Consider the following 18,049-nt stretch of genomic DNA (forward strand, 5'->3'; position numbering starts at 1 on the left):
ACATAAGCACGGACCAAAATACCTTCAATCCATCATCCAGAGCGCCGTACACCAGTGGATACAGACAGCTGTCATCTGAGAGTTTCCACGAGATGGATTCAAGATGTTTTTTTGGGTTTTTTTTTTTTTTTTTTTACGAGTAAAAAATGTTTTGTGGGAAAATATTGTTGTACCAAATGCTTTGATGTAAAATGTGTCAAACTTTTTAGATCCAGGTACCCCTCACAATCCCCCTCATAATTCTCATGTCAATTAAACGCAATTTACTGCCATTTGTACCCCCGAATACCATATCAAGGTCTATTCTTTCAACGTTTCAACCAGTGTTGTGTTGTTACACATTTATCACATCAAATCTGGCTACGTGTATTTAGAAACATTAATAACATCACACATCAGTTTGATTAATGCTACTTGAATTTAAAAAAAAAAATGCATAAACTCTCATGCGTCATATTTTAGTCGACTAAAATCTTAACGTCATTTAGTTGACTAAAACGGAAATAGTCCAGATGGACTTTATTTTTTCACTAAAACTAAGTTGCATTTTGGTCAAAAAACTACAGCTAAAAAACTATTAATACTGAACTAATACAAATTTGCTGTCAAAATTGGTTTTAACCTTAATATTTTATATCTTTGTAGTAGAAATTCACTTAAAGACTATGTGTACTAGTCTTGCACAGTATATAACATAAAATGTATTACCAATAAACAAAATGTCCTAAATTTGTTTGAAAAAATTGAGAATCGCTACTTTAATGTTTAAGTAGAAAATGTTTAGTATGCATGCTTTTTTAAATTTTTCTCAAATTGAAAAAAAATTGGAGCTCTGCATTATCTGGTTAACAATGCAACATGTATTTTATTCAGAAGAGATTATTAATCCTTAATCTTGGCCAGTGGAAAAGTGCAGCTTCAGAACATCAGTGATCTCTCTGAAACCCAGACGTGAAGATGTGAAATGTCAAACGTTGTCAAGAGTTTCATATGTTTTCACCTTCAGGCTCATATCAGTGCTCACAACACATCACAAACAAAGGAGAAGAGAAGCATTAAGAGACCAGTACGGATCTTTAATAATAATAATAATAATAATAATAATAATAATAATAAAAGAGGCACTTAGTGAACCACTTTGCAACTTTGTAAGACACCACATTTCCCTTTCTTTTCAATGAGATTCATTTTTTTTTTGCACATTATTAAAATAGAACTTTGACATGAAGCATTGAACACCAAATAATAGTCTACCTACAATATTATACAATGTAAGATACATACAGTATTAACAAGATAAAGCACTTTTGTTGACTTTGTAAAATACTATTCATAATTAAAACATTTGGAGTTCCAGACACAGTTGATTGCTTTTTTGTGTCATGTATGAGTTTTTTTTTAATCAGTGCATGCAGGTTTCATTGGGACCATCATGTCCAAGAAAGCTTTCCTTTGTGTGTTGCATCAGCCTACATATGAATTGCATGGATGGTTTGCACAGTATATTGGATAAACAACAGTTGCATGTGTGAACTGCGTTTGCTACAGATTTACACGTTCCCTTCTGAGGACATTGGCATTCACATTACTATTAAACACGATGTAGCACCAAGTGATGTTTATAAAAAAGGCTAATATGATGAATGTCAATGCAGTACAGTAACATACAAAAAATAAGATACAAAACAGTTATGCTAGAAGTTTGTAACAAAGGTGCACAGACAACAGTCTGAGTCAGTTAAGACGTCATTTGGTCCTTTACAGGCTTGAACAAATCATATTGTGAATCTGACATAGACATGCATTTCTTAAAAGTTCATACTTTACTGAGATTTCAAGTATTTTATTTTTTTTTAACTCTGTCCATTAGATAAATGACATATAATCTCTTAAAAGTTAATTCATTTCTCCAACCAAGCATATAAATGTTTTGAACCCAACGTTCATATCTGCCATTCGCCCTCACATTAATTTGTGTAGCACAAACACATATACAAAGAAGACATAAAGTGACTATGTAAGTATTTAAAGAAGGCATTTCACAGAAAACAGCTGTGCAATCTCATTCAACTTAATGAATCATTTAGAACTGTGAAAATGAAAAGCCGACAGTTCAGTTTCCTCCTTAGTTAAGAGATTCCGACGTATCCTTCCTCAGAGGAATCTTAAAGCTAGTGAGTTTTTGGCCAAACAGTTGGCTCAGGAGGTTGTTCTGGGACTCAGCAGTTCGATAAGAATGACTCTCCATTAACCTGATCCCCACTTTTGGCCTAGATTTGTTAAAAGTATGACTAATGGGAACTTTGGGTAACGAAGAATGTAATGATCTTCCCAAGGCTCCCTTTTTGGTTTTATAATTGCCATTTTGAAGGGTAACGACTTCGGTTTTCTTTGGTGTACAGTTATCAAGCAAACTTCTTTTTGACTGTAAATCCAAATTGATGGTCTTGCACTTGGAAACTATTTTATTGCTGACAACATCGTCCCGCACAGAGGACAGCACAGGGTAATCATTAGGTCCGTCCGACTTTCGCTGAAGAGAAGAGCTTGCATACTTGTTTGAACGAAACTTTTTGCTGGCTCGAGCATCAATATCAAAGTTCTCCTGTGTCATAGGGGAGGAAACCCTTTGTGTGTTGTGAGGGGGTTTCATGTCCTTTCGTTTCCTCTGTGGCTTCACAGTCTCTCTGTCCTCAGCAGATGCAGCAGCACTAGCCAAACCCCTCGGGGGAAAGACTGATGTGGGTTCTGTAGCCTTGGTGCTGCTGCTTTTCATGATGTCATTCGTTTGGGCCGAGGAGACGATGTCGTTATGACTGCTACTTTCCTGCTCAGCACCATGAGATAATAGCTGCTGTTTGTTGACAGTACTATAAACACTGGGAATTGGCTCAACATCCCTCAGCTGGTCTATCGTTTGTATGTTCAATTCTTGCTTTTCAGACTGAGAACTCTCTACTACCACTTGATTTTCTCCTAAGCTGACAGGAGTGTTGTCATGCTGTGAATGTGAGTCAGTTGTAGTTTCATTCTCAGAGGCGTCATCTCGAGCGGGTCCTATTTTGGCTTCACAAGTCTGCTCCCCCAGATTGCTTTTCTCCTTGGTCGCTGACCATGAGTTTGGCTCCACTCTAATGCAGACTGAGTCATTCTCTGTTTTCACATCATATGACTCAGAAACTAATTTTCCATTTTCCTCTCGACAGAGATTTAGTGATGGAACTGAATCCTCTTTCTTGGATGCTGATGAGTTCTGATGAATACATTTATCCAGCTCAACAAGTAGTTCAGAATAATCCTCAGCCATTTCCTCGGTCTTCACATTTGTATTGTTGGTGTCACTGTGGTATTCATTGGCAGCGGTCTGTGTGGAGTCGTCAGCCGTGGACAGAGGGGGCCTCGAAGACGGTGTGTCAGAGTTTTGATTTAAGTGCACTGAACTTACGCTAGCGATTCCACTGTCAGAGCTGTTTTCTTGCAGGCTGTTAGAGCAGATTCTCCTCTTTTTGTTAGCAGGTGAATCACATTCATTCTCTTTGGATACAGATACTTTGACAGGTCTGAGCACACCACGGAATTTAAAGATTTTATTCCCCCCTGATAGGTGCTTCTCCATGTGACGGTCAAACTGCTCTTTTTTGGAGAAGGTGTAGTTGCAGGTGCTGCAAATGAAGGATTTCTTTATTACGTGCATGACATCGGCACAAAGCTCACAGGTGTAAAGTGTGGTGTGCTTGGAATCCAGCTCCTCTACCTCCTTGTGCGCTCTCTGCAGGTGATCTTTGAGATCTTGGGCTTCCTGATAAGTGACGGGGCACTTGTGACACAGGAATATACGTTCTAAATTGTGAACCACTAAATGTCTCTGGAGTTTGAAGGGTTTGGGGAACTGTTTCCCACAATGGTGGCAGTCTCTTGAGGGATCTTTGCAGTTAGGGTGCATCTCCACACTTTTTGGGGCGCCTGTTTTGTGGAGCACCTCCATTGGGGTTAATCCACTCTGCTTCCCTGATGATCCATTGTTTTTTGTTTTATGAAGTTTTGATTGATCGTTATTTTCCTCTCTGTTGATGGTTTCTGCATTTTTTTCCTGAGTTTTTGCAGCTTTGCTGGCTTTGTTTGGGCGTTGCTGCATGATGGAGGAGATAAAGTTCTTCACTGCGGTCTCTTGCATGAAGCAGCCCGGGATACCCATCATGGAGCCTTGACTTTGACCCCTCCTGGCAAACTGAGTGGCGTGCTCTCGCAAATGTTCGTTGTACATCCACACATCGGATATCTCCTTAAGGCACATCCCACAGGTCCAGATGCCCGTCTTATTTTTTGCGTGCTTTTCCCTCAGGTGGTCTCTCAGTTGCTCCCTGGAGCTGAATTTGCGCTGAACGCACATGTAACAGGTCGGAGGTGGAGATGGATTGTGAGAGAGTTTGTGAAAGTTTAACTCTCCGAGTGTGAGAAACCATGTGAAGCATACTTTGCACTTGTATTGCTTATCCTTGACCTTTATCACGCCGTCTTGCCGTTTCCTTCCACGTCGCTCGGTGACCTTTTTTGACTTGTCATCATTCGTTTGCACCGGGCTGACAGTCTCAACAGGAGGAGTAACTGAAATGTCTTTATTCGGATCAAAAAACTGAATTTCAGGAAGCTGAAAAGTGGTGTTGATGTTTTGGATGTCAATGCTGTGGAAGGGTTGTACGCTCTCTGTAGGACTTGGCTCTGTTGTGTGTGGGACGGTCGGCACTGGGGGGCAGATTGTTGTGGTTGACACTTCTGTTTTATGATTGCTGGGGTCTGATTTCACAGCTGAGCCATCATTAAAGCCAAAGAAGTCTGTGGTGCCTCTCCATTCTGTTAGAGATTTATCAACTCTGTTGCTGGCCTCTTCCGTTTTACCACATTTTTCTTTTTCATCACTTTGGTTATAATGGGACTGCAGCTTTATGTTAGCTTCTATTGAGCTGTTATGGCACATATTTAACATGATTGCATCATCAATAGAAATGGTCTCATATGCAGAGTGTTTTGCTTGATTGTAGACAACTACCTGCTCCGATTCTTTCCTTGAGTCTTTATTTTGCTCAAATGTTTCGGGAGGAAGATAGTGAGGACTTCCACTTCCATGAGCTGGCAAAGTCTGTCTTTTATTTCTTTTGCTGTATACCCTTGAGCATTTCTTCCTCTTTGCCTCCTCATCTCTAGGGAACAGCTGTGAAAATGTGGTGTCATCGTCGAGTAAGGCATTCAGATCAGGGCTAATGCCGGGGGATGAGAGAGGGGAAGAATTCAAACAGGGGACAGTAGCCAATTCATCAGAGCATTTTTCAGATTTTGTGTCAGCTGCAGCTTTTCCCTCCTGGGGTTCTTTCTGTTCACACTTCTTCTCAACACCACACACTCTCCTACCAGACTCGTCACTTTCTCTGATCCTCTCTTTGTTTATTGATACAGCAACTTTTACTTCATGATCTGCAGACATTTCCGTATCTGCCATCACCGTAATGTCCTCTGTGTTTGTTTCTTGGGGAAGCTCCACAGCATTACCTGGCACATGTTTCTCTTTTAATGAACACTGGGATGAACTGTCTAGACCATAGTTTGTAGATTCTGTTGCTGAATCATTTATTTTTGTCTCAGCCTTCTGTGATTTGTCATGCTCTTGTACCACACTGCTTTTGAAGTCAGGAGATATTGCTTGAAGTATGTCTGTTTTGATTACATTTAGATGCTCATCAGAGAATAGGTCAGGCTTTATAATTGCTTCACTGTTCTTGTTTTTTCTAGCTTTATTGTCCTTTTTTGTTTTTTCTGGCTGTGAAAAGTTCTGATGGTCTTTAACATGTGTTGCCACTGCATCCTGATTTGCCATTTTCTTCAGGACAGATTTGGTCTCTGATGCAACTTTAGATATGAGTGCACTACCTATGTCGGGAAGCTCATGTGTTTTAGCTGTGTAACAGGTCTGTGGATCATCTTCAGGATTTTTCTCTGTAACTTGTGGTGCTTCATGACTAGGCACACTCCCCTGATGGCTTATTGTTGCACTTTGTGGGTCAGTGTATTTTTTAGCTCTGACCAAATGCTTCATGGCTTTATGTCTCTTTAAACCTGGCACAGTCCTAAAACACATAAAACAGATGTCACAATGCACTTTGCCATCCTGAGTGATGCTCTGAACTTTTTGAGGGGCTGCTGAGTCTTGCACTGTATCTATTGTGGGCTGGTTCCCTGATGGCTTCAGTGCAGGAGGTGGTTGATCATTTTCACAGAGGATGAGAGACTTGAGGGTTGGTGAATCATTTGAAAAGTCTTTTTTGAGAAGTAAACAATCCTTATTGGTAACCTCTTGGGATCCCAAGGGATCGTTTTCAGCTTTGTTCATGGTGTTAGCATAAAGGTCCAAATTCTCAACAGGTTTGACTGGATGTTGGAAAACCTCCAACTTTGCTTTTTCTTCAGCAGCTACGGATCTGGTTGTTTTGAACTCATCTGGAATATCAAAATCAAAACTTGAGAATTTAATACTCGGCTGGCAAATCCCTGGTTCTTCCGTCAAGTATGTTTTAGCTGCAGCGTGTGTGTTCAGTGATTTTGTTGTATCTGTTTCAGGTTTTTCAAAAATCAGTGCTGGGTTAATATTCAGGTCGCCTGGTTGACAGTCATTCTCAAGTCTCTGCTTGATATTTAGATACTCTTCTGGTTTACTGGGAGGTGAGTTTGGAATGTAGTTGTATTGGTGTAGTTGAGGAGGTTCATCTGAAACGCTTGTGTAGTTGAGAGTGCTTATTTTGAAATCGAACATTAGATTGCTTTTTAGGAGGCCATCTAATGCATTCACTGGTTGTGTTGTACTGATTGTTGTTTGGATGTTTTCAGAGCTCTCCAAAGCTCCTAAGTCAAGGTGTGGAGGGCTTATCAAAGAATATGGCTCCTTATTTGTTGGCATCATTTCACCTCCATCTGAAGCCTCTTTCACATTTTGGTCTTTGGTTTCATTTTGGACATCTTTCTCATTTTGAACGGAGCTCTTATTGATAGATTTTTGCAGGGAACATATCTCCCCCTTTTTGTCAGACTTTTCCTGCTCTGATTTTGTAGGGGACGTAGATAAAAGAAGACTTGAAGAGGCAATTTCTGATATAACACTTTGGTTTTCTTCTTCTTCACTGGATGGGGAGTTTTGTTCACTTGCCATGAAATTAACAGGAAGACACTGAACCTTTAATACCTTTTTTTGGTTTTGAATAGAATCCAAGACAATATTTGGTTCACTTGTTAAAGAAACATTCATGTTGGAGTCACTGGCAATAAAGCTTTCACCATGTGAAAGAGTTAGCACATTGTTTCCTCTGACAACAGGCTGAGGGCTTTGGAAAGGTGAATCGTGGCTAGTACATTCTGTATCTGCTTTAATCAGTGTTGGACTGCAGGGTCTAACAGAGTTTACAATCTGTACCGGCATTTCAGTTTCACTAAATGTGTCAAGATGGCTAAAGCTATTAGAAAACCCAAGCCCATGCAAATTATCTTGTTTTGATTGTTTAACAGATATCTCTTCATTTAGCAAGTCAACACAACTGTTGTTCAAAAGCCCAGCCTCAGGATTATCATCTTTATCAACAGTTTGTAAAGCACTTTTCATCACATCAAGATGTGACACATCTGATGCCAAGGATGATAGCTGATCTGTTGACTGTCCTTTTACATCCTCTTCTTCTACACAGATGTCTGTGGTGGAGTTTTCTTGGCCTCCATGGTTGATCTTAAACAAGGGATTCACTTTGTCTTTGATGGTATCTTTTTCGCACGAGTCCTCAACTTCATGCAGCTTGCGTGTCGTCACATTTGAGCTGTCGGTAAATTCAAGCAACGTAGTGATTTTCCCCCCGAGAAGGACTTGAGACCCAGTCATGTAAGCAGTGTTTTCTGTGGTTTCACATGGCTGTGGTGAAATTGGCCGACAGCCTCTGACTGTGAGGTCAGCTTGGTAGGGGAGAATGGCTTCAGTCTTATCCTTCTCCTCACTGATACTCAGAGGTGATAATGAATTCTCTTTTCTATCCTTTTCACTTGGATTGTCACTATCAGATGCCTGACATTCAGTTTCTCGTGGTTGTTGGTTTGGGAGAGAATCCTCACATGGGCTGTTGTGTTCTGATAGAATGGGTTCTTTTTTGAAGATGGAGTCTGATATCACCTCCAGACTTTTTATCAGATTTTCTGTATATCTTTTTTCCTCCAACATCGCTTCCTTTGTTTCCATGATATTTTGTTGTTCAGCTGTTTTGTTTTTGGATATTTGGGCTTGTTGTTGTTCATTGTGCAATGCTGTGGGGATCAGCTTTGCTGCATGTGCATCATTCTTTGTGATATCCTCAAGTGCCTCTGTTTCATTGTGAATTGGAGTGTGGGCACTGTGATGCTCACCCATTAATGCAAATTGGAAGTCACTGGACCATGCAAGTCCAGGTTGGGGGAAACACTCTGAAGGCGTATTTGTGTCTTCTACTTCCATTGTTTGCACCGGGCACTTCATATTCAAACCGCTGCCCTCATTATCTGACTCGTCACCCAGACGTAAAGGTGAAAATTTGCTCATTTGTAGGTTCTTATGGATATCCTGAGTGAGTAATGGTGGGGTTTCCAACTTGGTGGTCTGAAGCTGGGTTTCAAGCTCATTTACTATTCTCTTTATTTCTAGTTCATCCTCGGATGCACAGCTGGTCAGATTTGCACTGTAGTCAATTATTTTCTCTGGCAGAGACAAAGGAATATGATGGTAATCTTGCTTCTTTTCATTTGCTTTTTCAGAGTTGTCTTTATACTGGGATATCTCATCTGGAAGCTCAGGGCTAACCATAAGGTTCCAGTCTCTTTGTTCTAGAAAAGGAGAGAAAGAGGAGACAAACTCTTCCTTTTTATCAGTGGCATTGTCCATTGAGTTAAAACTAGCTTTCTGTATTGGCATCTCTGAGTAAAGTCCACTGTCAAATCCTGTAAGTTCTCCAAACATTGATGAGGTGTCAAAGGTAAGTGGAGATTTTATGAGCGTTTGCTCCTGGTCTAAAGGGTAAGGCATGAGGTGAAGTGGGTCTTTTTGTATTAACGGGCTTTGGCTTTCATTTGGAGAAAGGCACACATCATCCATCAGGGACGTGCAAAGAGATGCAGGCTTATGCGTGTCGACATCACTGACTAAAGAGAGATTTTCTTTCAGCACGTGGACACTGTCAGTAGGCTGCTCAAACACAGAACTGTCTGATAGCTCCAGTTGTGTGGCTTCAGGTCCTTCTCTCTCATTGCTCTTTGGGATTCTGTCAATATTGAAATCAGTTTCTTTGGTGTTGCTGGAGGAGTCTGAATCCAACTTTTGTAATCTGGTATTTACACCTAGTTCTTCTGATTGGTAGAGTTTGTCTGTTCTGTTTTTGTCTGAACTGATAACTGAGTTGGTTTCTTTTTGCAAAACTTTGTCTCTTGATTTAGTTTGAGAGCTTCTCCCTTTTTCCATTTTTATACAGTCTTTGTTTTTTTGGGAGGATGACAGAAGGCTGATAAATTCTGTATTTGAGTGGTACTTGGTAACATCTTTCACACTGCTTTTGTTTTCAGAAAGAATGGCTTTGTCACTATTACACTTTTTGACGGACTTGGTGAAAGTCAGTGCTAATGTGCTGGACTGTTTGAATAACGTTTGCGAGGATGACTTGTCATTGTGCTCTTGCTCAGGACACTCTTTCATTATGTCCGTCTTTTTCTCACAGTCAGAGTCAGTACTTTTAGGGCTGTTGAGTCCATCGCTGGAAACGCTGACTGAGGTGCTGTGTTCGCTGCTTGTGGATGACCGGCTTCCCCTCCTCCTGATTCTTAGGTAGGAATCTGGTTTTTCAGGTGAGAGGCAGACTTCTTCACTTTTTTTCATTTCGAAACACTCCTTGGATTCACGTCTCCATGCTGCCTGATCCCTCTCACTTCTCGCTCGCCATTTGCACTCTTTTGTGTACGTGTACTTACATCGACTGCTTTGGTTCAGACGGCCTTGGCTCGCGATCTTCACTGGCTCACATTCATCATCTGTGTCCGAGACGTAGTCATACTCCCCGAATGCAGGATTCTGCACAGAGGGAGTTAATCTCTCCATCACTAAGGAAAACTGAAGGTTTTTTGTTCCTTTGACATGGAGCTTATTAAGCTTATTCTTCTGTTGAACTATTTTGTGGATCAGTTCTTTGCTCCAGGTGCCTCCTCCCGTGCTTTTCCTCTTGCTCTCTTTCACTGCTGATCTCAATGTGGGGGATGTGGAGGACTGTGAGGGTGTTGACCCTCGAAGTACAGAGTTTTCCTGAAAGCTTTTAAGACCACAGCGCTCTGAAAACTTGCTGGATAAGATGAACCTTTGTGTGCTTGTGTTTCCATCCTCACTTTTGCACAACTTTCTCGCCTCTTTCACTTTGCTGCCTTGTTGCCATATTTTCTCCCTTGAGGCAATCGTTGACTTTTTATGAGTGACTTCTTTTTTCACCTTATTTTTTTCTTGTTCTGAATTCAAAGACATTTTCTCAGGGTTCTCAGTATCTGAGTCATTAAAATACTTTCCGGATGTGAAAGACCTGTCATCAACTGTCTGTTTGTGTTTGCTCTCAAAAAACATGGATTCTTTCTTCTTCAGACATTGTTTGTTTGATGAGGATTTGACTGTGGAGAGCTCATCATCAACAAATGCATCAATAAAGCTACTGTCAATCTCTGCATTGTCAGACTGATATCCCAGTCCATTTAGCGCCTCCGTGATTAGGCTATCTAATTTGGGATCCTCCATCTCCAACTCAGGAAGAGGAACAGGGAGGTTATTTGTTCCTGAAAACAAGCCGAGTTTCATTTGATCCTCTTTAGCTTGGCCTTTTGTTTCATTCTCAGATACAAGTTCGCCATTTTTGTTGAGACCCAGCAAAGAAAGATGAAGGTCAGAAGAACACCTTGACATTGAAGCATTTGACACAGCCAAAACAGCTTTTGTTGGTTCTGTATGACATTTTCTGTGGTCCTCTATCTTTGAATGGCCTTTTAGGTCATTTTGTGCAATTGTGTGCTGAGAACAATATTGTTTGTGGCCCAAAAAAGAGGCAAGATTGTTAAAATTTTGATCACACTGCTTACATGTCAGGAGCACATCTAATTGGTCGAGGTTTGCCGTGGCTAAAGAGCTTGCTAATAGCTGATGTGCGGAGTATGGTGGTGGAGGCTGGTGGTGCTCCATCCCAAAGCTATCCATGTAACCTTTCATCCCACCCATTGCTGCCTTCGGGGGGGTATTGTTTTGCAAGTAGCCCATCATGTCGTCTTTTGATCTGTCTTGTGTGTAAAGAAGGCTTCGTGCAGTATCAGAATGAAACTGGTGTGTATGGGTGCTTAACTGATCAGTGGGTAACTGAGTTTTGCTTTGGGGCTGGTGGTAAAACAGGCGAGTAGTCTTTGTCATATGACTTTCTTCTGAACTGCTGTTAACGGGGCTGTTGGATGTCGGGGAGAGTGATGAGCAAGTACTGCTGGATGCAGGGTTGTGAACGGGGGAGGGTAAAGGGGACTCATAAGGTGACACCATCATAAGTCCCATAGATGGGACCTGTAATGGGGGATAGTTGTAGTTCCTGGGAGGCACAGTAGACACAGATTGATTAAAGAACACAGTCTTGTTTTTGGCCTCGCACACCTGTGCATGGCTCATCTCTACTTTAAAGGTTGAAACTGTGTTACTGCTGTGCTTTAAGGATTCCTGCCTTTGGTTTGAAGTTCTGGCATTCTGAAATGAGCCGGGGGTTTTATGGTTATTAATTTTATTAGATTTGTTATCATCCTGCCAATCTGAGGGGGGAATTATGTAAGCTAATTTTTGTTTGTTGATTGGCCGCGAGAACTCAACTCGGTTATGGTTTAGCTGACTGTGTTGCCAAGACATTCGGCTATTCTTAGATGAATTTGGCCCCTGTTCAAGTGCTGGTTGGTTTTGGAACATAAATTTATCATTCATATCAGTGTACTGAAAAGTATTTTGCTCTGCTGGGGGATATGTTTTGTTATGCCCCTCCCATACGTGTTGTATCCTGTTGAGATTGTTGTTGTTGATGTTTTTATCAAAAGGCATTGAAGCTGTGTGTATGTTATTGACAGGAGGGTTAGTAAATGGTTTGTTAGCAAAGTGAATAGGGGAGCCTGAACCATGAGTAACACTTCTTGCATGCACGCTTCCTTGAACAAGTGGTCTTTGGTTTGCTGTTGTGTCTTTCGGGTGGCAGCTTTTCTTACTCTCTGAGGTATTAGCATCATCTCGGCTATCAGCTGGGCCAATGCCGTCTTGAGTCGCAGAGACGAGAGTCTTTCCTTGTTCTGACTGCAGTGAGCTGGAGCCAGAGCTGTCACTGCTGGTGGAGTCTTCGCTCAGATTCCTTGGGCAGGGAATGGATGACGGCACCACCTTTATAAACTGTGACAGTGGAGGTTGGGGGCAGGAGGGTTGATCATCTGGCTTCTGCTGGTGGTGGTTTCCAAACTGAGCGTTGTGGGTTACATGAACAGAACCGTGCGAGGAGTTTGAAAAGTCTTGGGATTGTTGGTTCTGTTCCAAGGAAAAAGAGTCTGAGGTTGATTCTTCCATTAAATAATACCCATATTGAAACTGACTAGGTATGAAAGCACCAGTTTTGCTGGCTTCAGACAGCGCGGTTGGTTTTTGTAAAAAAACCTCATAGTTAGCACCATTTAAAGTTCTTTCAGGAGACTGCCATGCATTGGAGCCACCCAGCTGATAGTCGGTCAGAGTCAGCTGACTCCCCGACTGTGCACCATTGTTCTCCATTGAAGGGGGCTGCAGTTGCTGTGACAGGGATGGATGTAGGTGGGATGTTGCTCCACTAGGGGAACTCAGTGCCTGTGAGGTATAGCTCGGAGAGGTAAGGTTTGAGGATGCTTCCTGGAAGTGGCGGCTGTAAATGAGCTCTTCCTGCTGTTGTTCGACCTCTCTCTCTGGAATGCTTGGAACATTAAACCTGTAGGTTCCTGAAACAGGTCGACGGATTGGGTCTAAAGTCTTGGGTGGTAAAACCTTCTGTTGTGGGTAGGCAATACCAATGGTCCGAGGATTTGTAATGCTTAGTCTGTACAACTGCTGCGGGTTTCCACGCTCTGCCTTTCCCGACCGCTTTGCCTTTTCTCGGCTGCGACCCTTTGGAGACTGAGGACCGCCTTTTCCACTTGACCACGTCCTGTCGGTGGGAAACTTGGATCTGTTCTGTAATGATCGGAAGTCAATTTTCCCAGCCTGCTGTGGACGTATGACAGCTTCACGCTGCTGCGGACAGTCCCTTTCCTTTTCTACTTTTTCACCTTTTGCTGTCTTGCTGCTGGCTCTGGTGTCAGTGCCTGTGCTGGAAAAGTGCTCCGAAGACTCCTTTTTTGATCTGTCACTTTGCTGCTCCAGGACTGTTCCCCCATCCTGCAGTTTGGACTCAGCATCCACCTCTTTCACCACATTCAGTCGCCGGGTCTCCCCTGCCATGATGCACAATGTGTGCGGTTAATTCCTAAGGAGTGCTTTCCAGGCAGACAGGGACATTGTTGACCAGGATGCCTTTATTTCTTCACCCTCATCATGGACAGCAGGCCTGATACCAGAGGAAAGCAGGGCTGGAAGAAAAAAGATTAAAAAAAGGAGTAAATTTTACTTTAAATGTCATTATTATAATATATATATATATATATATATTTTCTTTTTGGATAAAAAACACAACATAACAATGAGACAATAAAAAACTGTATTGATCTGGTAACACATAACCTACACAAAGGATGGATTTATTGCTAAATCATTTATTTAAATCCAAGTATTTGTGCACATTATGAAAACACAAAAGGTTCTTCTTTCCCTATATAAGATTTGAAAATATATGTTCAATATTTCAAACTTTAGATGCCTCAAAAATATAAATATGAATATGAAAAATATGAAAATGTGAATTTTGACATGACTTACTTTATGTTTGGCTTTGGAAGTTAAAACCTGATTAAGGTGTTCTCAGTATTATATATATATATATATATATATACTGTATATACAAAACAAAAACTTTAAAAACACTTTGTAAAGTAATGAATAGTAAAGGGGGGGGGGGGGGGGGGGGGGGGTGATGAGTTAGTGACACTATACTTCTATCTGACATTTCTATCAAACTTTATTATAGTGCGTGCTGTCCTTTAAATAACTAAGTGGAAATTAAAAAAAACCTTTCCTGTACTGCCAGCAGAGAGCGCTATTGTAATACTAAAGGTCCCAAACAAGACCTACAGCATTTGAAATCAATAGAAAAAGTCATGACATCTACAAAACACAACTTCTATTCATTGGAGAATTGGATATGGAAAGAACATTTAAACAGAGTCATTGAAATAAAAAGTTTCTTCCTTAAACTAACTGTGAATTTTATGCACATCACAGTTGCAGATCATCCTAAAAACAGGAAATCCTGTTTGGTATTGAATTGATAAAGCAGTTGTACAGACTAGGATGTGAAAAACTACAGTACATGGAATCTAGAGCAACTGCCAGAAAATGATTCACAGAAGTCTTGGAAGCACAATGCTACAGTGTTCTATTGCTATAGAGGGCTTCAGGTTTAGATCACGGAGGAATATCCAGAATTACTTAGCTAGCGTTTAGACAGAGAGAACTATGGGCACGCTGACATTTGTTGCCTTTCCTCAGGCATCCCAGACACAGCTCTGAAATATAGTTTACGTTGGCCTTCCATTTCATTCCTTCTTTTTTGCTCCAAACAAATGAAACTTCAAGTTAGTGGCAACATGGACTTTCCTGGCTCAGCCACCAAACTTCCATTCCACCAGCTTGTCCACCTCCACTGGTTAATATCAAAGCTGAAAGTGCTGGAAGGTTTCAAGCATTTTCACTATAAGGTGTACCAAAAAGAATTAGTTTGAAGCCTCTGTTTTGGCTCTTTTCCTCCTTGATGAAGTGTTGTTGAGCAAGTAACATTCCTGAGTTTTAGGGGTGCTCTGGTGGTTTCACTCAGTAGGGTCTTAACCTGTGAGAAGTACATAAAAAACTGCATCCCAGAGATTCTGGCACGTGAGCTTTGTACATGGAGTCTTTCCCTCAGGTTAAACACAACACAGGTGAGATGTGTTTCTTTCTCTTTGCCATACATTTTCAGACCATTTGGGGACACGTTATGTGTGCAAAGATGAAAAATGTGAAAATATATTGTGAATATGTCTACGCTCATAAACAAAGGTCACTATTATTATTGTTAGTCCAGAATCAGAAAGCATTTTATTGTTAAGTAGGTTTGCACATGCAAGCAATTTGCCTTGTCAATAATTAAACAGTATAAACAATGTATATGGAGAACCATGCACTCAATGGTGATATGCATTTTAAATAATGAGCATAATATTTTCAAATAAAAGCATGAAAAAAAAAAACAAAAAAAAAACTATTACATAAATTATTTATATCATTTATTTTTTTAAATGCAAAAAAGCTGCAGCCAAACACAGTTCATTTCAGAGATGGGCAATTTTTTTAAATCACAGTTTAGGCCATAAAAATGTGATTGTATTGGATCCCAGATTCAAATGATCAACATTCATGTCAGCATTCTAAATATTTACCAATCTGAGCATCAATACAGCAAAGAGCAAATCATTTTTTGCAATCATTTTGTTTGTTTTGGTTGTTATTTGTACACTTTTCTGTTATTTTTGTGGTATTTTTGTAGTTGTTTTGTGTAATTTTTGAGTAAATTTGTGTATTTTTGTGTTAAAGGGCTGTATATGGCAGGCCATGTCTGCTTTACTTGTTTAAAAAAGCTTTTTTCCCCTGTCACATCATTAAAATCCTTTGTCAGTCAGAGGTTGTATCTTTTTGTCTTGGCACTGAGCCTAATATTAGATCAGGCAGTTTGATTTATCATTAGTGCTGCTCATAGGAGAGATGACAACTACCTCAGGAAGGATAAATTATCAATTCTGGGATCGTAAACAAACCTGCTGTGGGGAGTATACAACAGCCATTACATTATAAGTGCTTTTCTCCTTTGATTTGAGTTGGTTTGGCAAGAGCCACAGTTTTAGAGTAATTTGATAAAATTTTCCATTTTTTTGTTATTGTCTTGTATGTTTTTGGAGTAATTTTGCCAAATTTTGTTTTTACTTTAAGTATTTGATATTTTCCTCATTTTTTTGTCATTGTTTTGTGTGTTTTTGGAGTATTTTGTGTATTTTTGTTGCCACTTAGTAACAAGAAGTCATTTTTTATTGTTGCAATTGTCTTGTGTGTTTTTGGAGTAAGTTTTTGTAATTTTGTCTTTCTTTTGTGTGTTCGTCTATCATTTTGGGGACACACAAAATTAGACCGCTGGGCCGCATGCGGGCCTCTAGCTGCGCATGTCTGGTCTAAATACACCATTCTTTGTCCTCGCTGGCAGACGTGTTTGTGGAGGGCAGCATAACTAAAACAAAAACCACCAGAGAAGCTGAATTATAAGATACATATCATGAGTTTCCTCGACTCTTCCTGTGGTAAAACTCTCAGAGGTATGTAACAGGTTGAAAAGTGCTCAAGGAACTCAGACATGGCACAGTTTAGGCCTGGTCGTGAAAAATCACATCCCCCTTACAGCTCCATGCATTCTAAATGCCACAATGTCTCCAGCTATCAGCGGTGATGGTAGGAGGAATTGGGTTGAATGCTAACATTTGCACCAGGTAGTCCTCTGGCCCGCTGCAGAGTCAACAGTCAAAATCATACATCATAGGCTCTATTGCGTTCGCCTTGTCTGGCACTGTGGTTTTGGCCTGAAAATGAGCGCCGCGAGCAACATAAAGAGAGGGGAATGACGATCACAAGGACTTCACAGAAGTAGCACCAATGCCTGAGCTGTCAGTGGACACGGAATAAGCCGTTATTTATGTGAACGGCCTTGTCCACTTCCCCTTTAGCCCTGTGAAGCTAAGCCATCATTCCCTTGAAGATGCTGGAGATGATAATTTATTTTCAGATGATTCCATAGTGTAGGCTTCATAAATCAAAAATGGCAGATCAAAGAACTTTGATTTTGAAGTGTTTTTACTTAATTCTAATCGTGATTTCTTGTGTTTGCACCCAAAACCTCTGCCAAAGTGACTTCCCAACACATTTCTGTTGTTTTCATGAAGCAAAAAGCTGAAAACAATGGCGGATGTTTATTTTTGCATTTACACGAAAGATCAGAATCCGGCCGACATTGATTGTCACGCGAAGTGAGGTGATATCACGGGGAATACTGGGAACAAACCAGAACAAAAATGGTGCCAAACCAATCACTGTCCTCCTTGTCTGGTGAAGAAACACAAGAAATCACTGTGAGAATGAAGGAAAAACACTTCAATGTGTTGGTCTACTGGACTCCACATCCCACAATGCAATTTGCCAAAGTTTTCAGAAAATGTCAATAAGAGAGTGTTTGTGGCTAATGAAGCGCGCCTTTAATCAGAGAGTCACCAGTTCAAATCTCACCCGGGCCATCACTGTGGGATGTTGAGCAAGTCCCTCAACCCCTAACTGCTGCACAGGCACCACTCCATGGCTTTGAGTTGCTCCTCAGGGATGGGTTTTTTTTTTTTTTTCTTCAATAAACTTTCAAGCAGTAATTTCAAGTTTTATCTTAAAAAAAAAAAAAAAAAAAAAAAAAATTGTTGCATTGGTCTAAGTGTGTTTTAGAGGAAGTTATACAATATTAACGTATTATATTATCATTGAGGCCTATTGCTCTGTAATGCTGAGTGTGTGGTTTTTTTTTTTGGCCCGCTCTTGAATTATTTCTAAAGCTTTGGCCCCATATGGCGTCACCACACACCACCTTGGTACTTGGGATTGCTGAGTGCTCAGAAACGGCTCTCTTTGTGGTTTGGGCCCCATGTGTGTCTTTGTGTATGGGGGTGTAAGTCCATAACTTTAAAGTAAGTCTACTATGCTCTGATTGGAACTCATGACCTAATG

General features: G+C 40.7%; 1 protein-coding gene across 5 annotated transcripts in view; it reads right to left on the bottom strand.

Moving 5' to 3' along the window:
• Positions 1 to 1,112: 1,112 nt before the first annotated feature.
• The window catches only part of znf469 (zinc finger protein 469), a 335,089-nt gene continuing 318,152 nt past the window's right edge, over positions 1,113 to 18,049 (bottom strand). For all 5 annotated transcript variants that reach the window (XM_028451156.1, XM_028451157.1, XM_028451158.1 and 2 more), the window contains one exon: positions 1,113 to 13,680. In XM_028451156.1, coding sequence (XP_028306957.1) covers positions 2,126 to 13,552 — 11,427 coding nt within the window. In that variant the 5' untranslated portion in view covers positions 13,553 to 13,680 and the 3' untranslated portion in view covers positions 1,113 to 2,125. The remainder of the gene's footprint in view (positions 13,681 to 18,049) is intronic.

Source organism: Gouania willdenowi, chromosome 6 (assembly GCF_900634775.1).
Source record: "Gouania willdenowi chromosome 6, fGouWil2.1, whole genome shotgun sequence".
Taxonomy (NCBI): domain Eukaryota; kingdom Metazoa; phylum Chordata; class Actinopteri; order Blenniiformes; family Gobiesocidae; genus Gouania; species Gouania willdenowi.